Consider the following 23,929-nt stretch of genomic DNA (forward strand, 5'->3'; position numbering starts at 1 on the left):
ACAAAGGCCTGACCCGACTGCGCAGGCTGCTGGGGCCACAGCCCTGCCGGATAAGCACTCCTAACCCCAATTCAAGGCTACCCAGGCTACTCTTTCCCAGTGCAATTAGCCAGGCTGTGGGCTACACGAATCTCACCACCCTCCAAGAGAGGGATTCCAAGTGACCTGGAAGGTAACCTTTGGAACAGAATCCATTTATTTGTAATGGGAAAAAAAAGCATCTAAACATATTTATAGATTGAAATAGCCTATATTCAAATGAGACACAGTTGAAGCGTGGCTGTAAATTGGGTTATTTTCCTCAGTGTTGACACATAAAAAGTCTCTGAATTGGGCCTTAGTCATCACTTTTAGCATGTGAATTTGTAGCTCTGCCTCGAGGCTCCTGCTCAAAAAGCAACGCATTCCTGGTCCCTGAACCGGCACACGGGTCACCACTGACTACGTTACTTCAACAAACATTTATTGAGCACCTTCTGTGTGTTAGATGCGCTGGTGGACACAAAAACAAACACCACCAGGACAGTCTCCCCGAGAAGCTTAATAGTTCTGGACAGAAGATGAGACTTCAACATAAATAATTCGAATAAAATTCAGATCGTAGTAAGAAAGGCGAAAGCAAAACACTCTAAAAGCACAGCGAAGGAAGCAAGCACGATAGCTGGGCAATCGGGCAGGGTGTCAGGGAATCTGGGCAAAGCCCTGGACAGCATAAGGCTGGGGAGATGAGATACCGTAATTACAGCCCCACATTGAACAAAGGCACGGTACCTGCCATCCTTAATGACTTCACACGTTCTATTGTTGATTTCTTTGTCCATTTTATGGCGAGCCTTTAGAGGAGGGGTGGGAAAGGTTTATCTTAATCATCTCAAAATGTCAAGTATTAATGCCATTTGAAAATACACTTGCAGTGGAGAGGAGGAAACTGCACAAGAAATCCTTACCACATCGTCCACGAGGTCTTTGATGGCCGTGACGCCCAGCACCACGAGAAAGGGCACCAGGGTGGTGTACCACGCCAGGGTCGAGATTTGAGGGATTGTCTGAAAGAGATAAAAGGGTGTCATGTGCACCCATGAAGGCACAACTAATCTCCAGGCAACTGCTGTTTCTAAACTTGCTGATTTTTAAGTCTAATCTCCATCATCACCCAAGTCTGCATCCGGCAGAGAGGACAGGAGAAGGGAACAAAGCATCCAGCTAACCTTTCTTGGGCCTCTCCATCCCTCTCTCCATCCCTCTCTCGCTTCTGGCCTCCTGGAACAGAACTCAGAGGACAGTGGCTCCTGAAATCACCTCATTTTGACCTTAACTGGACACCAAGGAGGCTTTGTAGCATGATACCTAAAAGAAAACTACTCTAAATGTTTTGTGAAAGTCATAATTAACAGGGGTGGGGGACAGTGTTGGGTGCAGACGCGTGGGAAGTAGTCCTTTAATTTTTAGACCATGCATACAGCAAGCTCTACACTGCTGGTTGCTCAGCCAGTGGTCTGAGGGTCCCATGATGGAGGCAAAGATGGCAGTAAGTAGTGGCTGCCTTAGGAAGCTAGTGTTTGGGTGGGGCATCTTTGGGGGGGCACAAGAAGAAAGGGCTTCCTTCATGGTTATCGGTGTTGGTCTAGCCAAGAAAGAGGCTGGCCCTGTAGGAAGCCCTGCATCCATCAAGGTGGTTGTCAAGTTGGAATAAAAGATTGGGAAGCCAGTTTAGTAAAGACCTCTTACAACCATCCTATTGATCACTGGGCCATCAGTGGCAAAAATGACAAGCTTTGGAATCAAACTCCAGGTCCAAGTCCTACCAGCTCTATCACTTAGGGCTACGGGACTTGGAGCAAGTTCCTCTGCCTTCCCAGGCCTCAGTTCTTCTTGGCAAAATGGAAGTTATGATAGTACTTACCTCGCAGAGTGCAAGAATTAAGTAACAGTGCAGAGAAAGGGCTGTCTCAGGCTATTCCCGGTACCCTAATTTGGATGGCTGGACTTTCAGAACCGTGGGAGAGGGGGACCTCCCATCAACTGGGGGACAGTTGGAAGAGAGGAAGGCCATTTTCCGCATTATCGCCCATATGTGGGACTCCCTTTTCCCTGCTGGAAGGAAGTAAGGGACAAGCAGCCCGCTCACCACACAGCAGCACCTTAAAATTGGTGCTGTTTGTCTCGACACAAGCCTGTCTCAAAGGTCCCCCTTCATAAGGAGACCACCCTTTCCAATCAAGTCAGCAGGTCTTATATTCTACTGAACTGAGGGTCCATTTCTCCCTCTCATGCCTTCTCTCCTCTCTAATCCGTGCACCCTCCATCCCCACCAGACACACATGCTGCAATTTTCATAAAACTGTCGGGGGTGAATCCCAGCCGGTGAGACTGCTCTGCAAATCCAACACTTGATATAAAGAACTGATCAAAGCGAGTGGATGTGGTACCCTTTGGAACCTGCACACCAGCTGCTGAAGGTTGATACGCTGAGTGGTAACTGGAGGGGGTCGAGTTCCCTTGACCGTAACATTAGTTCCTAGACAGATAAAATTAATGCCCCCAAGTAAGTGAATTCCTTGCTACCATTAAGGAGGAAAAAAAAAAAAACCTGAGGAAAAAAACCCAAGCCTTTCCAGTATAAAACCAGTTCACAAAAATAATTTGACGATGACCAAAATATTAATAAAAAGTAACGATATTTTGGCAGGTCAATAAAACAATAAAGGCCAAGCATTAAAAAGTAGATTTAATTTTAAGGTATACTTTTTTTTATAACAAAGTGAAGATTTTTACTGCACTCACTCCAGGGAAACCAGTTTTAACAGTGACATCAGCATGAAACTGAATTTTTTAAAATACAGAATTAAAATCACATTCCCATTTGCTCCTGTTTCCTGCTCATTTTAACACTTTCGAGCCGGTTCTGTCCATAAGGCATGATCCCTTACGTGCAGAACCCAGATGTCAGTATCAGAAACTTTCAAGATGATTCACAATTTATATGCAACTTAAATAATAACAATCTAAATGTTATCAAGTCACCACAATTCCAAACAGATTTAAGGTATCAAAGGGTATTACCTGTAAGATAAGAAGGATCAGGAAATATAAATTGGCCGCTCTCTTAAACTGCTCAAGCAAATTCAGTGGTAGAAAGGTAAACACATTATATTTGTATGTTTTAATTGCATTATTCTGTTGGAAAAAATAAGAAAGTCATTCTAAACGATGCCACACACTTATCAGAGCATCACAATGTAAATACACCTGCAAAAATCACTGAGTCCTGTGGCCTACAGGGACACAGGGACCTAATTTGCCTCCAAGGTCTCGAAGGCAAATCTGTGACCCAATGCACCCAGCTGTTGGGTTCCTTGACCCCTTAAAGCCTCTTCGAAAATGGGGCAGAGATGGGGAGAAAACGGGAGATGGCAACATGGGTGGCAAAGCTGGAAAAGAAACATTCTTTTACTTAAGAGGGATGGAGGTTACTGGATAAGAAAAAGTAAAACATATTGGCTTGGGGCTCCCCCAAATTATACTCAAGTCCTGACGCTGATCCCTGTGAAGTTCATCTTACTTGGAAATACGGTCTTTGCAGATACTTGGAAATAATTAGAAGTACGGTCTTTGCAGATGTAATCAAGTTACAGTGGCGTCATACTGGATTAAGGTGGGCTCCAACCTAGCAACTGCCATCCCCAGTAGAGGAAACCGAGCACAGACACAGAAACACACAGGGAGGCTGTGTGAAGACAGAGGCGGAGCTCAGAGTGACGCGTCTAGGAGCACCAAGGATTGTCAGCAACCACCAGAAGCCACAGGAGAAGTTTGGAACAGACTCTCCCTCAGGTCTTCCAGAAGGAACCAGCCTTGCTGACACCTTGATTTTAGACTTTTGGCCCCCTGAATTGTAAGGGAATAAATTTCTGTTGCCTTAAACCACCCACTGTGTGCTGCTTTGTCAGAACAGTCCTAGGGAACTAGCAGGCAACATTCAGCCCAGACTCAACCAGTGCCCTTTGTCATATTTAAATGGTAATGAGCGTTTTTCAGGTGAAAATACCTTCAGAGTCTCTAAATCCATCACAGGCAGAGGAGGGGGAGATACGTTACTAAGATTCCTTTCAAATTTTTACTACTGTCAAAAACAAGGCTTCTATGATACTATTATATATTCTTTCATAAAATATTTTAAGAAAGCTTTGTACATACAGAGGGAACATTTCAATCTACATGATTTTGTTTTGTTTTATTTCAAGCCACCCCTCTTCCCCACACACATCCTTAGGGTAGTTAATCTTAATGTGATGAATAAAAATGATACTCCAGAGAAAGAATGATGATTCTCAATGGCCCCAGGCCAGGGTTACCTGGAGGGCAGGTGTCCCTCAAAGTTAGTAAGCATGGCAGCTATTGGGAAAAGTTGGCTTTTAATAAAGTCAATTTTAGGAAGTTAAAATCAACTTACCGCGTATTTGCTCTCCTTAATACAAAAGAACTTTGTGTTCATAAAATGAGGTTGCTCGTGGAAGCTTCGATCATTTGCTTTGACTTGCCACGTACAATCTTTAAAAAAGAAAGAGAAAAAAGTCCATCAAGTGGAAAATCAGCATATTTCCATGGGCTGAGCTGTGCCCTTCCTAGATGCACATGTTGAAGTTTTAGCCCTCACCCACACCACAAAATATGACCTTATTTGGAAATAGTCACTGCAGATGTAACTGAGTTAAAGTAGGGACATTAGAATGGACCCTAATCCAACATGACTGTTGTCCTTATAAAAAAGATAAAGTGGGACAGAGAAAGACCCAAAGAGGGGAGACAGCGTGAAGTCACCCAGAAAAGATGGCCCCCCACAAGCCAAGGGGAGAGCCCTGAAACAGATCCTGCCACCACAGCCCTCAGAAGGAACCACACCGCCACACTTTGATCTCAGACTTCTAGCCTCCAGAATTGTGAGATAAGAAATTTCTGCCATTTAAGCCACCCGGGTTGCCCGTACTTTGTTAAGGCGGCCCCAACAAACTAATGAAAGTGTAACTTGACCAACTATTCACAGGACGTTAGGATTCTAAAGGCATAATCCTCATGTAAGCCCGAACAAAAGCCCCAAAGCTCCAGAAAGTCACAGCTAAATTAAGTTAAATGATTTCTTCAAATGATTTGGTTTGTGAAATTTATACCCCATTAAATACTGAGTGAATGAATAAATCAAAGAAAAAGGCCATCACTGACTAATTCAACACTTTTGAATCCTGACCATGGATCAGTGTCGTGCACTGCTTTAGCCTGATGGCCAGTATCTGTCGTGTTTCTAAGTTCATTCTGTGTACTGAATGTCACGTCCACCACTCAATCACCATGTCTAAGTTCCAGGAAACTTCAGGAAGTCCACAGCTTCTCTGTTGGTAGGGGGAACAATTCTCACCCAATAGACGTCTCAGAAAACCTCCTCTGACATGCTGGAAGTAACCTCCAAGGACATACTTGCCGACCTTCTGAATGAACAGGAAGGTGAAGTTCACAATCAGTGAGATACCATTTATCTCTGGCCTTATTCCTTTCTATCTCAATGGTGGAGCCCAGTCATCAAATGGAAATTTCGGGCAAAGGGATCTTCCAACCTAGAGATGACTAACCTAGCAGTCAGGCTACAGTTGCAGGAAAAGAAATTTCCACCCACCTGTTCTGCCTGTGCCCATGTACTCCGGACTTCTACTGTCCCGTGATGTATAGCTCTAAAGCAAACATTTGTTCAGTGCGTACTAGGTACCAGGCATCATGCCAAGCAGTAAACATCTCAGCTTTGTAGCTGAGGAAATGGAAGCACAGAAAGGATTCAGGGGGAGAATCAGAATTTAAAGTCTGGCAGTCTGACCTCCACGTCCATCCTCTCCTTCCCTGCTCTACTGATTGCGCCTTCTTTTGTGATTTATGTTACAAACCACCATGAGAACCACCTTCTTGGTGAGCAGACTTGGGAGGGTCACTTAATGAGTACAGAGTCAACCTTTCCACTGTTACCCAGTATCAGGCTGTTTCCTCTCTGAACAGGAAGGCATAAGCCGTCACCGCTGTGAAAGCTCAAGACAGGGATGTTATAACTTACGGGGAAAAATTCCGGAAGCACCTTTTTGGCATAAGGGGCCAAACTGACTGGTGTGTTCGAACATGCACGGGGGGTGGACTTCCCTTGTGTGACACATGTGCGAGTGGGTGGCCCCGGTTTTGATGAGCTCCTCCCTTGGCTACAAACTGGTAAAGAAGGGGGGTCACCTAGTGAGATGCTGGTTTGAGGGATGGGAATATATTAAAGAACAGTTACAAGTAAAGAATTAGGAAGTTATCAATCTTATGTTATAATTATAAAAATTAAAATTACTGTAAGAAAAGTCATATTTGTATTTTTTTGTGGGATTTTTGTGGTTTTATTTGGAGGGGGGTTACTTATTTATTTTTAGAGGAGGTACTGGGGATTGAACCCAGGACCCTGTGCATGCTAAACATGTGCTCTACCACTTGAGCTACACCCTCCCAAATGTATGCTTTCTTAAAAAAAATTTTTGTAGGGGAGGTAATTAGGTTTTTTTTTTTTTTAAGAGGAGTGAACTCTTGATTATAGACACAACTGCAACCAAAAAGCTGCATTGGTTGGTACAAGTTGCAGCAAACCAGCAGAGGTAAAAGATCAAAAGTTTAGCATCCAAAGGGGAAAAAAAAAAAAACCAAACAACCCAAGAGAGAAATGACAAAGGACAAACAGATCGTTCATAAGAAAGGAAATTCAATGGCTTTTAAATATGTGAAAAGATACTCAAGTTCATCCAAAAAGAAGTACCAGTTTTTATCCTATAATGGCAAAAGAAACAGGCCCTCTTAGGTGGTCTCTGTGGAGATCAATTTGGCCATAATCTATTCAACTAACACAAACACACGTGCTGAGCGAGCCTGTATATGCTCATGGACGGAGAAGTAACATACCTCAGGGCTATTGAGAAATAGCATATCTCAGAGCTATTCAGAAAGATCGAGAACAACCCAAATGCCACCAGGAACAGCTGGTTAAACATCCACACAGTGAAAGTCTATGAACTCTACAAAAAAGGAGGTAGCCTTACATGTACTGATAGGGAAGATCTTCAAATTATACTAAGTGAGAAAAGCCATCAACCACATGACGCTCAGAATGAATGCAGAACAGGAAGGCATCCGTGCACACACACTTGCACAGGTGTGTTTATTTGTATGTGCATCTCTGGGTATATAAAGGCTCATGTTTGTAAGTATTCTTTGCACATACAAGTCTGTGTATATCTCTGGAAGGACATATAAGAAACTGTAACACCAGTTTCTTTCTGGGAAAGGAAACTGCACGGCTGAGAGGCAGAAGAGGAAGGGAGGGACACTTCATTTTCATTCTGTCCCTTTATCATTAACTATATTCGCATGTATTACCTATGGGAAAAACACATTTGCAATTCAATTCCTTCCCTCTATAGGCTTACATATAAATCAAACACGTAAGTTGCTTGATTTTTTTACATCATTATACCATTATGTTAAATATTTTAAAGAACATTACTCTAGGGACAGTGGGAGGGTGTGTGGGAATAAACAAAGAGGAAAATACAGGAAAAGATGGAAATCTGTGCAGCCGGGGGAAAAAAACCACATCTACTTTCAACAATGAGTAGATCTTAAAAATATCTTTGAGTAGAGTCAGACACACACAAAAACACACTGAATCCTATTCCAAGTCACGCCAAGTCATACCATGCACACAGACAGTTTGAAAACATGCAAAACTAAACTACACTGTTTGGGGATGTATACTTAGGGGGTAAAGCTATAAAGAAAATCAAAAGAGTTATTACAATAAAAACAAGGATGGAAGAGGGAGGAAGGGAGAGAGGGTGGGTAGGATGGACTCGAGTTGGGGCTGGACCTGTATGGTGGTACTTACATATGTGCTCACTTAATAATTATCTGTTAAACTACGTCTTTGTGTTCTGTGCACTTTTCAGTACTTTAAAATATAGGAAAAGAAGCAGATAAAAAAGGAGGCAAGAGTAAACCAAGAAGAAAAGGTAACAGACAGGAACTAGCCCAGGATACTGACAATGACAAGAACTCAGCACAGGTGAATGAGAGAAGCAATGATCCAACAGGGAGCCAAGCCACGTTCTCCTGGGGCTCTGGTTCTACGTGACCCAGTGGGAGCCAAACTGGAGGTGGTAGGACGCTGGTATTAAGAAAAGTGCGTCTTGTCTACTCCCAGCCCTGCTGCCAGGAGAGGCTCTGCCTCTCCTGGGTCACAAATACCTATGGGTCACTGAGCTGTGGATGTGCTGGGTCCTTCTATTCTAACCTGGGCCCAGAACCATCATCAGACAACAAGGGGGAGAACAGAAGGTGAGATTTAACAAATCATGAAATCAACCCTGCCCAGACAAGTGAGGAAAGTTCCTCCTCCTTGCGCCCTGGATTCTGGTCTTCCTAGATTAGGCTCAACCTCTGTGTGCGCTCATAGTCTCCAGGAAATACAGACGGAGAAAATACAGGTCAGATGTACGAATGATATTATTTGTAGCAGTGGTTCTCAAAGTAAGGTTTCCAGACCTGCAGCATCACCTAAGAACTTGCTAAGAAATTCCAATTCTCTGTAAACTGGTGCAGCCACTATGCAAAACAGTATGGAGTTTCCTTAAAAAAACTAAGAATAGAGCTGCCATATGATCCAGCAATCCCACTCCTGGGCATGTATCTGGAGAAAACTCTAATTCAAAAATATGCATGTATTCCAATGTTCACAACAGCACTATTCACAACAGCCAAGGCATGGAAGCAACCTAAATGCCCATTGACAGATGAATGGATAAAGATGTGGTGTATATAGATGAGTGTGTGTGTGTATACTCAGCCATAAAAAAGAATGAAATAATGCTATCTGCAGCAACATGTATGGACCTAGAGATGATCACATTAAGTCATAGAAAAACAAATATATGATATCACTTATATGTGGAATCTAAAAAAAGATACAAATGAACTTATTTATAAGCCAGAAATAGATTCACAGACATAGAAAACAAACTATGGTTACCAAAGGGGAAAGGGGAAGAGGGATAAATTAGGAGTTTGAGATTAACAGATACACACTACTATATATAAAATAGATAAACAACAAGGACCTACTGTATAGCACATGGAACTGTATTCAATATTTTATAATAACCTATAATAGAAAAGAATCTGAAAAAGAACATATATGTGTAAAACTGAATCATTTTGCTGTACACCTAAAACTAACACAGTATTGCATCATAATCACACAGGGAACCAATCCAACAATATATCTTGTCATTGAAGCAACAGACCATAGGGTTTTAGCAAGGCAGGACTTTAGGCTTTTAACTGTCTTTTTAAACAAATGGTCCTCTCCCTCATTGAGAGTCTTTATTCTCTTGGTGCTTTCCAAACTTGAATGTGTATAGTAACCACCTGGGGTCTTGTTAAAAGATTCTGATTGGCTGGTCTGAGACAAGCCCAAGGTTCTGCATTTAATCAGCATCCCGGTGAGGCTAACTGGTAGACCTAGCTCAACAAAGAGGTGCACTAGGGCAGGAGATGGACTCTTTTAAAATGTGAGGTCAAACCTGGTGGAACTCTCCCCTTGCCTTACTCAAGACCTCCTCTATTGGTGTCTCCAGAGGCTAGGTTCAGGCACCTATGGAGTTTTAAAAGCTCCCTGTGTGATTCTGATGCACCAGCAGGACTGAAACCCCCCAGTGAGTGTCTTCCCAAGGTGATTTCTATCATTAAAAGCCGACTTTAGAGACTCAGGTTCCAAATCGGCACCAGGAAAACAACAGGTGAGTTGGGTCTCCATGAACAAGAGCTTCTCACTCACGGTTTGGCCATAAATGACATTACTCAAAAGCAAGTTCTATAGAATGAGATGCAGTCTTACCACCTGCTCCGCCAGGAACAAATCACTCAGCCAGGAACACCCCCCACACCCTCTACTTTACGAGCCACCAGTTACTGGCGTCCTTAAGGCTGCCGTGCTGGAGGGAAGTTTATGGCTGATTAGAGGAAGAAAATAAATAGCCAGAATAGAATCTCCACATGGGGTACGTGTCAAAAATTCAAAGTGCATCTAATTAAGTGGAAAACATAGCTCCTCAGCATGTTTCATGGATTTCCTAGGATTTACATATTTTAATGGGCTAGCCTAATCTGTTTTTTTGATTCCAAGTAAAAATTCGGAGATGCTCTAAAAATCAGCACCCTTAATTCTGTATTTTATCTTCAGATACCCTTTCGCCAGGGGTACGGCTGCCCTTGTTTTGTTGATGCCACATCCAGTCTGAATTCATGCCAAGAGAGATGCTCCTTCTCTATGTCCTGGGGCTCATGCGATGATGTCTTTAAACCGTAATGACTAAACATTCCCCCTTAAATACTGTCAACCAATGATCATTTCACCCCTGAACAGAATTTTGAATAAAATTCTGAGTTGGAGGAGTCTTTCAAACAAATGCAGTTCTATATTTTCAAGCACAGAGAGCCACCCAACCCCACTAAAAAGAAAGGTCTTTGGGGACGGGGTTTTCATGGACAGAGAGATGTATGTGCCTCGCTTGCCAGCTGTTCACAGACACGTGCTTCAGAGGCACCTAGAAGTGGCTCTGCTTGTGGTTTAGCACTGCCCACACAATCCTGTGCCCAGTATTATTTGGCTTTCAACAACAACAACAAAAAAGAGATAAACGACCTTGAAGCCTCTGTCTGAATCATCACCAATTTCAAAGTTGTAGAATCAGAATTATTCAACTTCACGGACACTAGGCACACGTCTTTGCTAACTTCATAAGCACAAGAAGGCACGCAAATGGGGCGAGTGTGTGCCCTGGAGTCCAGATGCTGTGGGAGGGGGTGCCTGTGTGCTTAACGGAGGTGGGGGGCAGGCACTCACTGGACAGCCTGCTCTCCGGAAACTGAACTCCTCTCTCCCTAAGAATATGCCTACTGCAGGCTGGGAACTAAAGCTCAGCGCTCTGACCTTCTGCTTAATTTAAAATTCTGACACTTCCCAGGGACAATGCTGCATCACTCTTGGTCATTTCTTACGACTTCATCCTTTATTTCTCACCTCCAGCTAGCCAGCAACACAAGTAGAATTCCCACAAATATCCCAAACTGGTCAAGTTCAAAACAACCCTCTTTCTGACCTGCAAGGGGCTCCCCCGACCATTGCTTATCCCCAAAACAGCTGTTATCCACTGGGGCAGGAAGCACCTTCCAAAGGCCACTGCAACAGTATCTCCCATCCTGCAATGTGACCTTCCTTATTACTCCCCTATCAAGAAGAGGTGTCTAATTTCCTTCCCCTTGACTCTAGGCTGGCCTCATGACTCTTTTGTAACCAAGACAAGGTGGCACAAATGATGCTGTGTGAATTTTGTGATCGGCTTCTGCTTTGATCTCTTGGGCCACTAGTTCTCCAGATAGTCCCTTTAGGACACTCCCCTTGCAGGCCAGCATCATGCCAGGAGAAGCCCAGCCACACACAGGTGCTCCCGTTAGAAGACCCAGGTGAGCCTTTCAGTTACCCAGCTCAGGTACCAGACACAAAAGAACTTCCAGATGCTTCCAGGCCCTAGTGCTTCAAGTCACCTCAGTTGTTCATCTTTGTAGCTAAAGGTCCAGAGCAGAAACAAGCCATCTCCGCTGTATCCTTTCTGATCCCTAACACACAGAATCTGTGAACACCATGAAATGGTCATTTTATGCCAGTAAGATGAGAGTATGTCTTTTTTACACAGCCATAGATAACTAGAACATACACTGGGGGGCCTATGCCAGAAATCACTCCTCAGGCCCCCTTTTCCCCTGGCCCTCACCTCTGATAGGAATTGTGAATGTCACATCCTTAACATATGCCGTGATCTGCTCCCTTCCTTTCATCCTGCCCACCCAGCTCTCCAACCAGTCACTGTACTGAGAGTTGGGGATGGAAGCCTCTGTTAAAAAGACTGATGCTGCAGGGGTCCAGAACAATCTGAATACCCAAAGGGAAATGGAAGGGTCAAGAAGAAGATCCGATGCTGGAAGGATGAGAGAGGAAATGATGGTTGGGGGCAGACTCTTTGGGTTTGATGTGAAAGACATTCCAGGAGGAACTGGTGCCGGGGCTGTGATAACAGCTAATATTTATTAAGTATTTACTATAGGCCTGAAACTATTTTAATTCCTTTACATTTCCTTTTTTTTTTAATTTTATCTTATTGTTGGTGGTTTTTTGTTTGCTTTGGGGGGTAATAAATAAATGAATAAATAAGCCTAATTATTATTTTTTAATGGAGGTACTGGGGCTTGAACCAAGGACCTCATGCATGCTAAGCACAGCACTCTTCCACTGAGCTATACCCTTCTCCCCTACATTTATTTTCTGATTGAATCTTCACGACCACCCAGTGAAGTCGGTACTCATATTATGTCCATGTTACAGATGGGGACACTGAGGCACAGAGAGAGGAAGTCCTTTCCTCAAGGTCACACAGCTAGGAAGTGGTGAAGCCAAGGCTGAAATCTACACACGTTGTGTGCAGGGTCCTCGCTTTTCGCGTGACTCACACTGTCCCAGAGTCACGTACGGAGATGGGGAGCGTGAACAGATGGAAGGCGATTAGCCCACCAAAGGGAGGCCAGTAGGCAGAGAACAAAGGACGACCGGGAATGTGAACATTGCAAGAGTGGGAGGAAGAGTAGCCAGAAGGAAGGAGAAACAGGAGGAGGGCTGGGACAAGAGGGTGTCATTACCGGCCAAGGAAGTCAGTGTTTCCTGAAGGAGAGGCTATTTTAAAAAAAGGTCAGGCATTTCAGAGAAAACAGAGTTTGGAAGAAGATGGCTGGCAAAAAGCTCACTGGGCTTGGCACGGGGGTTCCTGGTGATCTTTCAGAAAGCGTTCCGCACAGGGAGTGAGGCAGCCTGCAGAGGGGAAGGACCCATGGGAACAGGGGATGTGGTGGCAGAGAAATGAGTTTTCAGAAGCTTGAGCGTGAGAGCAGGAGACAGGACACCAGCCCGAGGCAGAAAGCAGGATTCAGGTAAGAATTTGCTGTAGGACAGGTGAGCTGCGGGTGTATCTGTAAGCCAGCCAGTGTGGGAAGAGGAGGGAGGTCACTGATAAGGCAACGTTGCCAAGGAGGCAGCAGACAGCTGTCTCATCCCATCCCCAGGCTCAGAAGAGCAAGCCAGTGTGCACGCACCAACTTATTCCCAAGAACTTCACCTCTAAGCTGCTCCCTGATTGGCACAGAATTACCTAAGGAGCTGACCTGGGGACACCCGGATGGTGAAGCGGCAAGCTAAACAAGCCAGCCGACCAAAAAACACCAACAGTCAAGGAATTCTAGAGTCAATGAATTTTAAGAACCTGTGGCTGAGTAAAATTAAACTGGTTTCTTTAAAGTCAAAACTTCTCAAATCCTTTTCTGCTAATGGATCCTCAAACTCCAAGAAGAGGATAAAAAATTCTGAGTTTTGGGTCCCAGGGGCCACAGAATCTGGGTGTCTCGGAATATCCAGCAGGACTAGTGTTTCCCAGAACACGCTCCGGGATAGACTATTCATGTGTGTCCATCAGGAAATGAGAATATTCATCCCACAGCATGAAAAACAAGCCCACTGTGCTGGCCAGTCCTTGGTCAACGTAAACCGAGGGTAAAGTTGCTCTAGTGAAAGCTGTGGGCTTCTCTCTTCCCTCGTGGCACATTCTAAAAGCATGTTTACACTTCTTGACTCACACGGCACACAACCAAAGTCCTTCCACTAAAAAGCGCTTATGATGGTGTCTCGACACTCGCTCAACACCAAAGCTCAGTGGGGCTCAGGCTTCGTTAAAGAAAGAAAACCAACCTCCTGCACGAAGATACAGTTAGAAAAATGAACATGGTTCCTGCACTTGTAGACACTGCTCTGCTGAAACAGGCCTGGGTCCCTGGTGTCACTCAACTGGATGGTGCTTCACAGAGAGTGTGACTCACGCTCCAGTGTGCTACAGAAGTGAATTCTTTGAGGAAAATGGTCCTTCGTGTAAAATGTCAAGACAGACAGATGAGAATTGAAAAGGAAAGTTAAGAGTGACACTAACCTCCACTGGGAAAATGCCCAGCTGAGAAGATGGGGGAAAAGTTAAGAGAAGGGGAAAGAGGGAGTCAGAGCAAGAAGGGAAGGAGGGGGAGGGGAGGGGAGGGGAGGAGAGGAAACATGGTGACTGTGGGGGGCTCAGGGCAGAAGTGGGAACAGAAGGAGAGAGGTCGAGCACTTACTGCATGTCCTCTGCGTGTCTGGGAAGGGCACAGAGAAATGTTAGAATAATAACATTTTTTAAAGTCACAGGAAAAGTCATTTGACAGGGATTTTTGAGAACCCCCAAATTCCCCTAGAAATAGAAGCCACCATTGGAAAAGATTATGAAAAGCCAAGATCAAGTCTGAGCTCCCTCAGTGCCTTTGTTCTGGGGGCAGAAATCTACAAGAAATATGATCTCTGAACCAAAGGATCAGGAAAGAGCCTGAATGTGAAGGCAGAGCTGGAAAAAAACAGAGGTGGCAGTTTCCATCCATGAAGGGCTTCTCTGACATTTCTTCAGGCCCCCAGTCCCTTTGCCATATCCTGGACCACACGTCTGAGAGCGTGGCAGCAAGCACCAACAGCAAAACTCACCCCTTTCCCCATCGAGGCAATTCCCTGCCAGCTCATCAGATATCCACATATGGTAGAGATTCCAAGATCGTGATAGGAAACTTAGAAGCCCAGAGGGAGAAGGAATGAGGAAGAAACACATTATTTACTATTTGGGCGATCAACTAGAACTCCCATGCTAACTTGTCAGGCTACTTCAGCTTTATCCCCGTATCCCCACATCCAGTCTGGACCTGTTATGACAGAGGCCACATTCCTTTTCAGATTGGCAGTGATTCCGCTTTAACTTAGCTCACTTATCGTGATTTTAGTGCCTTCTGCTTCAAGGCAGAAAGCACTTAAGCTGAATACTCAATCACTTAAAATTACAGCCAGAGATCCACAGGAAGGTCTGATAATCCTAAATGTTTGATACAGAAAGCTGAGGATGGGCAAACGATATACGTGAGTTGATATATATCATTTGCCCCGGTTTTGGAGTCCGCTGTGGGAGGGGCCCTGGTGGACGTGTGCACATCCCCGTATCGAGACCTCTGCACACAGAAGAGAGGACAGACACCACCTGGCCAGAGCAGGAAGGATCATTACATAAGGGAGATTTCATGCTTTTATGCTTTGTCCCTTTTTCTACAACTGAAACCTGTTTGTGGGGGTGGGGAACCAGCTTAACAGGCAGCAGAACCCTGGAAGGACAGACAGGAGGGAAACAGACTTCTGGGAGATCTGGAAGGGCAGACCGGCTGTGATGGAAGACTATGGGGAAATTAGATAAAACCAGAGGTTATTCTGATTGAGGCTGAGGAGAGGTACATCTAGAGAGTCAGAAACAGAAGAGTTTCATGCAGATTTCTGTGACAGGGAAACTAAAGTTATTTAGCTGGAATTCAAGGGACCAGGGAGGAAAACACTTTCAACCTGAACTCTGGTCAAATCTGGGGTCTAAAGTGAAAAGGATCAGCTTCCTCATGGAGCAGAGGAGCGAGAAGAAAAGACCACAGGTGTTTTTCAGGGAAGGAGAACCAGCGGGGAGTGAAACAGAAAAGCCATGGGGGAAAAAAGCATGATCATAAAAGTAAGCTACGTTCTGTCCCCTAAATGATGAACTGTCTACAGCCACTTTCAAGAAACGTCAGTAATGTTGCAACAGAGACCATATGACCCATGAAGCCTAAAATATTTACTACCTGGCCCCTAATGGAAAGTTTGCCAATCCCTCGTCTAGACCTGGCCTTGAAGCTGCCCTGATTCTGGCAAGAAGCAGTTTGCTACATCACAGAGCCCTCATGGCAAGCGGAGACCTATAAAAATTTTTTTTACTAGAGAGTCAAAACCATTTTCTATTCACAAATGACTGAACAAAAAGTATGGTAACTCCAAGGTTCCTAGATGTGGTAACAAGCAAATCCTTCCACATACAGCTCTCTTCGAAAATACAGACACAAAGCAAGACCTTCTATTTGCTATGCAGAACTTGTCAGATATGGTCGACCAGCCCTACCGCACTGAGGACAATGCGTACTTGCCTAAGCCCACCAACCTGCATCCTAAGAGAAGAGAAGGAAGATGCCTCCTGGGCCATCTGTCCTTTGCACCTGCTGCCACTGCCCATGTGAGGACACACAAGTACCTAATCTCCAAGTTACCTTTTTTGAATGGCTCCTGGATTTCCTCCGCTTCTCTGTTAACTCGATTCTGTTCTGGTTCCACCGCAGGCTCCTGGTCTTCAAGATCATCTTCTGTTTCATCGTCGCTGTAAGGAACCACTTCGTCATTAGGCTGAGAATCCTCCTCGAATGTCGTTTCTGACTCTCTTTCTGTATTCATTCTGCTGGCCAACTGGAACTACCTGGTTGAAAAGAAAGGGAAACCAGAGTGAATTATGACTCATGTCCAGTGTTTCATTGAATCCTGCCTGCTTTCGGTTACAGCACTTTGAACAGAACATCATCTTACTCACACGTAAATATGTCTGAATGATGATGCCAAAGTTCCAGTTATGTAAATAAGAACACAGCCATTCATTATTGATTAAATGCTTGAGGGTGAATGAATAACAATGATAAAGTAGCTGGCAAACATTTTCTTTTTAAGGGTATACAAGCTTTAAGGTTGTATTTCAAATTGTGGGTCTCTACCCAGTGAGATAAATGGAAGTGATTCACAACCAACATTAAAATAAAACAGATTATAAAACATCAGAGTACAGCACACACAGTAAGAGTTGCAACTGTTTGGTGAAACAGTTTTACAAAACTGACACTTAACTGACTTGTATTTGTATTGTGAGCTTTAAAGGAGTTGAGTTTCTCAATGTGGATTGCTGGCAAAGTTTAAAAACCACTGTCCTAAGATATCTAGTTTCTGCTAATGCTGATATTCTGAGCTTTTACTCTGTGATACATTTTATTTATTTGTTTGTTTGTTTGTTTATTAATGGAGATACTGGGGATTGAACCCAGGACCTCGTGCATGCTAAGCATGAGCTATACCCATCCCGCTCTGTGACACATTTCAAATACAAGCTTAGGTCCTCAAATTTTACTAATGATTTCTTGGGTGCACACCCCAGCTTATTTTCTTAACTGCCATCACTCCCCTCTTGTATCTAGAGTTTGTGTTTGGGGATACAGCACTGTACAAAGTGACTCCACACGAGTGACAAGTACAACCTTCGTTACATTTATGTTAGGGACGTATGTTACACTAATACCTCAGTTTTTGTGAGGACAGACATACAGCCTGACACTATTTACATATGCATCGTGCCGACATGTACTCAATATTGTTAATAAAGGTAGCTCATGTTTATTTAGTGTTAATGACATGCTGTGCTCCGAGTTTAACGCTTTATAAACGTTGGCATCTCGAAACTTCTCACATCACCATAGTGAAGGCTTCAGTGTTATTCCTAGTCTACAAGGAAAAGCCCAAAGCTCTGGACACGTTGGATAACTTGCACAATGATTACTAAATTTTGAATCAAGAGCAGTTGCTTTCCAAGGAGAGTTCTTTTATATTCTTTTAACTTCTATGTTACAGTTCGTTAGATATTTTAATCAGGTGTTAGTTGCCTTGAGTGGAGCTGTTTGGCTGGCTGCATGCTTTATACCAAGTCTGGCATCTTGGACATCTAAATTTTGATAGTCACAAATATCCATCTAGGAAATGTTCAAATATTTCTATGAGGATTTTGTCCAATTTTATTTAAAACAATAAAACTCAGAAGCAACCTGGATAGCCAATGATAAGCAACTATGTAAACCAGCTGTGGCGTCCTCACGCTCCAGGACAGTGCACAACACTTTGGATCATGAACAGAAGAGTTTTTAATGACATTGAAAAAATCCAAACACATTTAGTTGACAGGGGAGATAACAATCTACTTTTACCTGTGGCGAAAAAGAATATGAAAATGAATATATGCATGTTCCTATGTGACTGAAGCACTGTGCTGTTCACCAGAAATTGACACCACATTGTAAACTGACCACACTTCAATAAAAATATATTATTAAAAAAGTCCCCCCCAAAATCTACTTTTACAGAATAGTCTCAGTTATTCATGCACATTAATTTATTTTCCAAAATGTCAACCTCTGCCATGCATGATTCTAAGTGAGATGATGCATATAAAGTGCTGGATTCAGTATTTAGCACAGTCAGCACTCAAGCGTTAGTCATTGTTATTATTGGCAATTATTCTATAATTAGGAAAAAATATGAACAGAACATCATGGGGATCTACGCCTGTAGGCTTTTCCATTCTCCAAAAATGACTTCTAAAATGCATCTGCCCCTCATTGGGAAGTAAAATATGAGACTATAAAATGTAAGTTTACTTAAGCACAGGCATATTCAGGGTTAAAGCCTTTAATTGCAGAGTAAAACATTTTCCCTCTTTCCCAATTTTCTGTGGACTAGTAAACGACTATTTCTTAGGATTTTACATGTGTTTAATTGGCCTCACTTGTGGTTTTATGCTTTAGCTAACATTTAAATTTAACACACTTCTTAAAAAAGTTCCCAAACCCTTAAAGGCAGACTTTCAAAGGCAGACTTTCACCAGAAGTCTTTCAGAACAAAAATAAAAGTGGTTACCATTTATTGAACACCTACTATCTGTCAGGCAGGACAACCCTGTGAGGTAGATATTATCATCCTGTCTTTCAGATGCGGAGACCGAGGCTCAGCTGGTAAGTGGCAGAGTCTGGATCTAATCTCGCCATCACGGGGCATATAAAATATTGAAAAGTCTGAAAGCCCCATAGAGAAGTTTTATTTTTGTAGTGAATATACATGACATAAAGTTACCATTTTAGTCATTTTAAGTATCCACATCAGTGGCATTAAGTGCATCCAATAGAAACACTTTGTAAGCAATCATTTCACCAACATTCCTGCCACGTATATTCATACTTATTTCCCATATTAAGACTGGATCCAGTCCTTCGAGGTTGAGGGAGGAGACAGACAAAAAGGAAAAGGTTTGACAGCCACAAGCATGTGATCCAAAGAAAGCAAGCCACTGCAGAACCAACCAACTCACCACCCGACCATCTGCCATGGGCCAGATCTGAGCAGCTGAGAAGTTGGAAGGAGCTCTAAGCTGCGCAGGGAGTTCTCTGCTGTATGTGTGTGTATAATGCAGGCACTCGTGGAATAGTTTAACTCTGTCATCTTGCACTACCCAAGAAAAATTAGAAATCTTTTCTTTGAAGTCCTAGGCAACATAAAGAAGCTTTCCAGGTCTAAACCTTGATCCTTAGGTGCCTCGTTAGCGCAGTAGGTAGCGCATCAGTCTCATAAACCTTGATCCTTGTAAGACAGGCTCTACACAAAATATGTATTTAGAAACTTTATAGTCTCTTCCCATCACCCTAGCATGCTGCAGACACCTGTGCACTTACACAACCTCCATTAAGCACTTGCTCAGGACAGACTTCTACCTCAGGCTACTACTACCAGGAACAGAATCACCCATCCAGATTACTGAGGCATACAGATAAGCCAATAATGGGTGACAGCCACCAGACGTAGCAAGGCCTGTCATATCTGCCCAAACGCTCACCTCCAATCCATGCCCTCCTTTGTGTCTCCACAGCCACCACCCTAATTCGGGCCCCCATCATCTCTCGCCTGAAATGCTGCAGGTAGACTCTAACAGGACTTCCCAAAGTCCACTTCTACACGGCCACCAGCGTCACGCCATTCTCCTGCTTAGACCCTTCCTGTGTGTTATCAATGAAGACAGGGCCTTTAGGGAGGTGAATTAGGTTAGCTATATGGGAGGGGCCCCAACCCGACAGGTCTCAGTCCTTATAAGAGGAAAAACACACCCGCGAGCTCTCCCCCTTTCTGTGTGTGCACAGAGGGAAGGCCAGGTGGAGACGCTGCAAGGTGGCGGCCATCCACAAGCCAACGAGAGAGGCCTCACCAGAAACCAAGCAGGGGGCACATTTGTCTCCATCCTTTGGGGGTTTACAGTCTAGACAGAAGTCAGCAAATTATAGCCTGAGGGCCAGATTTGGCCAACAATCTTTTTGGTCAATAAAGTTTTATTAGAACACATCCTTGTTCATTCCTTTATGCACTGTCTTTGGCTATTTTCCACAACAGCAGAGTTGAATAGTTGTGACAGATACCAGATGGCTTCAGAGTCTAAAATATTTACTATCTGGCCCTTTACAGAAAAAAAGCCTAGTGACCCCTGAACTAAAACAAACAATAATAAGAGATAGCCACAAAACAAGTGGCCACAGCCAGATAAAATCATTACTGACCTGGATAAGCCATGCATGCCTTGGGGATGTGAGATAGACTACCAGGTCCATAGAAGTGGGAAAACGTCCCTAAATAACGCAGTTGCCCTGTTGTTTGGGAATCGTACTGCTTCAACTGCTGCCCAGCTGTGTATCTAGAGAAGACACTCAACTCCAAGTGCCTGAGAGAAGCACGCACCGGCATCTCCCGCTTCGTGTGAGGAAGCTGTGGCCACACAGTGTCTAATGCCCAGTTCAATATGGCATCTCATCATTAATCCATCTGCTAAATCGTGGCACCAAATGTAAATGGGAATAAACGTTAGAGCAAGGAAGCAAAAAACGTTATCAGGATTTTTTTAAATTTATCAATATGATGCAGCATTCAAGGCTGTTCTGGTCACATGATCTTAAGAAAACAGCCTTAATTAGCTCCTGCTTAGGCTGAAGAGCAGCACGATTTATTGGAAAGAACACGGGTCTGGATTCAAATTGTGACTCTACTATTCACTAGTTTATCACTTGGGTGGGTTATTTAACATTTTGGAAGCTTACTTTTCTCATCCATGTTTAAAAAAAAAAAAAAAAAAAAAAGGAGGGGGAGGAAGATGTCTCATTTTCCATCCTGCCTTCTGCAGGATTCAGCCCTCTTGGTCATAAACCCCAGAAGACAAGAGGGGTAAATGGCAGGAATCCCAAACTCAAACCCCGAACATTCATCATTTGCCATCTTTGAATACTTGGCTATGAAGTACTTGTGAAGTGAACGAATTCATGAAATTCTTTATTCCCTCTGTGGAGGCGGGGATGCTGAAGGAGAAAGGAAAAGGGAGCCCAGGCAAAAACAAATACCCTTTCTGCCTTTGCAACAAAACTCTGAAGTCAGAAGTAATGAAAACACAAATTTTTGTTGCAGTCGTCAGGTTTCTAGATTCAAATGCAGGGAAAATAGAAACAAAAAAAGTTGAGTTTTTAAAAATAAAAAGTTGAGTTTTTGCCACTGCGAGGGTACGATCTGTACACAGACCACACTCAGAGGCTGAAGAAGGCCAAGATTTCCCGATCAACGATATCTTTGTGGTATAAATTTATTCGTATCCAGGGTGACCCAAGCCTAAACAGGAAGTAAGAGTCACAATATTCACTTTTGTTCATGTTTCATCATACTTTTTTTTATAACTCTTTAAAGTCCTCAACAAGAAAGGGTACTTCTGAAATGGCTTTTTCCTCATTTTCTTTGCCTATTATTATTATTAAAGGTAATGCAAAATATTTAACATAACATATGTCAGTACATTTATAGTACATTTGCGTATTATATTTCTCTATGCTCTATGCTATCTATGTATGTTTTTTTTTATCATATATTCCATACTAAATGTACTAACTTACAACTCTGGCAGGCAGAATCTAAGATCCCACCACCTGGTGTTCATGCTCTTGTGTAATCCCCTCCCCAGAAAGGTCTGGACATAACGCGTGGCTTTTAACCAACAGAATACAGTACAGGTCATGCGGTGTCTTGTCCACAATTAGATTACAGGAGACTGTGACTTCCTTGTGGACAGCCAGCTCTCACCCCTACCTGGCTTGGAGGAAGCAGCTCTCCTATGGAGAGGCTCATATGGCAAGAAATTAAGTGGACATATGGCCAATAGTCAGCAAGGGGTCCTCAGTCCAACAACCCTTAAGGAAATGAATTTTATGCATGTACAGCATGGTGACTATAGCCAACAATACTGCACTGTTTATCTGAAAGTTGCTAAGAGAGTAGATCTTAAAAGTTCTCATCACAAGAAAAAAAACTACCACCGTGTGATGATGGAATTAGCTAAATTTGTTATAGTTATCAGTTCACAATATAGACATGCATGTATCAAATCATTATGTTATACACCTTAAATTAATACAATGTGGTATGTCAATTCTGGGGGGGGGGGAATACATCTTTTTAAATTAAAAAAAAAGGAAAGGAATTTTGCCAACAACCACACGAACTGAGAAGTGGGTCCTTCCTCAGTCCAGCCTTCAGATGAGATGGCAGCCTGTGCTGACACCTTAACTGACACCTCGTGAGGGACCCTGAAGCAGAGGACCCGCTAAGCAGTGCTCAGATCCCTAAGCCAAAGGAACTACAAGACAACATACGTGGGTTGCTTTAAGCTGCTAAGTTTTGAAGTCATTCATTATGTAGCAATAGATAACTAACACACATATCATTAATCACAAATAACAAGAATTCTATCGTAAGATATCTAATATGACTGCTATTATTTCCAAGTTATTCCAAAGAAGAGCCCCGACTAAGAGGCAGCAGAAATCTCTAGTATCCTAGTCAGTCCAGACACATGCCATGCCCTGTTTGGAATCTGCCCGATCCTCTTGAGAGGAAAAGCCGACAAGTCTGATGACAGTTGTAATTAGACAAAAAAATCTCACGCAGCCACAGTAATAAAACCTATCTCAGATCTAGATTAAATTCAAACTTTATACTGTTATAGAAACAACATGATTACTGTTCCTAGGACAAACAGGGTTGAATTTTTTATTTCCTCCCAAACTAAAGCCGAGACAGCCTAGAAGCCTGGGATAACTGACAGAAAACTAAGGGACCATTAGTATCACCGCTGCGGGGGCAGCTCAGCCAGGGCCTTGACTCCTGACAGAAAAGGCTTGTCTGGGCCCGCAGCTGCATCCTGTTCCCCCGAAAGTCCATCCCAGAGCCCTCTGCCTCAGGGACCGACTCCCACTTGACACCACCCAACTTTGATGGTCACCATCGAAAAAGGCGCAGGGGAAATCCCAAAACCTTGACCTCTCAGAGAAGGGTAGTTTTTTCATTTTCCTGATAAAACTTAAAAGATTTCTTGGTGAGATTATCATCCCAACTGGGTCACGGGCTCCCCAGCTCATCCTAGTAACGATGACTATCTCTTGCTAGTATTAAGCTGCCCTTACAGTTCACCTCTAAGTGTTTTCACACCGATTGTCATGAAATTATTCTGAAATGCGCGGTCAGGCACTAGCACTGCCATTTTACCAAAGAGAAAACTGAGGTGCTTAAGGAAACTTCCCAAGGTTATTTAGCTCCTAAGTGGTAGCAGCGGATTGGAATCAGGCCCACTGACTGCACCCCCGGCTCAGTGCTGGCGGTGGTGTGGTCCACACTTGGGGGATTCAGACGGCAATTCACGCTTCCTCCAAGAAGCATCAGAGCCCGCTCCCCTACTGCAAGTGCAACCACTTTCCTCGTCTACAAACCAACTTAGGGCCTCCTCAGCCACAAGAAAAACGTAAGCAAAGGCAATGGGGACTCGACAAGCAAAATAAAGTCAACCTTGGGGTCTACAGACAGGTCTCTCTGCCACCGAGAAGCTGGAAACTTTTAAAAGCCTCCCACTTTATATCATGTTAAAGTGCATTTGAGTCAATAATTACGTCCTCAGCGTTTTGAGCAGGGCTGCGTGGTGGG

The 23,929-nt window shown here is 43.5% G+C and overlaps 1 protein-coding gene across 4 annotated transcripts in view; it reads right to left on the reverse strand.

Moving 5' to 3' along the window:
• The window catches only part of ATP8B1 (ATPase phospholipid transporting 8B1), a 102,444-nt gene that overhangs the window by 36,318 nt on the left and 42,197 nt on the right, over nt 1–23,929 (reverse strand). For all 4 annotated transcript variants that reach the window (XM_074355157.1, XM_074355156.1, XM_074355155.1 and 1 more), the window contains 5 exons: nt 16,342–16,544; nt 4,454–4,551; nt 3,064–3,177; nt 948–1,046; nt 772–833 (listed from right to left, as the gene is read on the reverse strand). In XM_074355157.1, coding sequence (XP_074211258.1) covers nt 772–833; nt 948–1,046; nt 3,064–3,177; nt 4,454–4,551; nt 16,342–16,522 — 554 coding nt within the window. In that variant the 5' untranslated portion in view covers nt 16,523–16,544. The remainder of the gene's footprint in view (nt 1–771; nt 834–947; nt 1,047–3,063; nt 3,178–4,453; nt 4,552–16,341; nt 16,545–23,929) is intronic.

The sequence above is a fragment of the Camelus bactrianus genome, chromosome 30, assembly GCF_048773025.1.
Source record: "Camelus bactrianus isolate YW-2024 breed Bactrian camel chromosome 30, ASM4877302v1, whole genome shotgun sequence".
Taxonomy (NCBI): Eukaryota; Metazoa; Chordata; class Mammalia; order Artiodactyla; family Camelidae; genus Camelus; species Camelus bactrianus.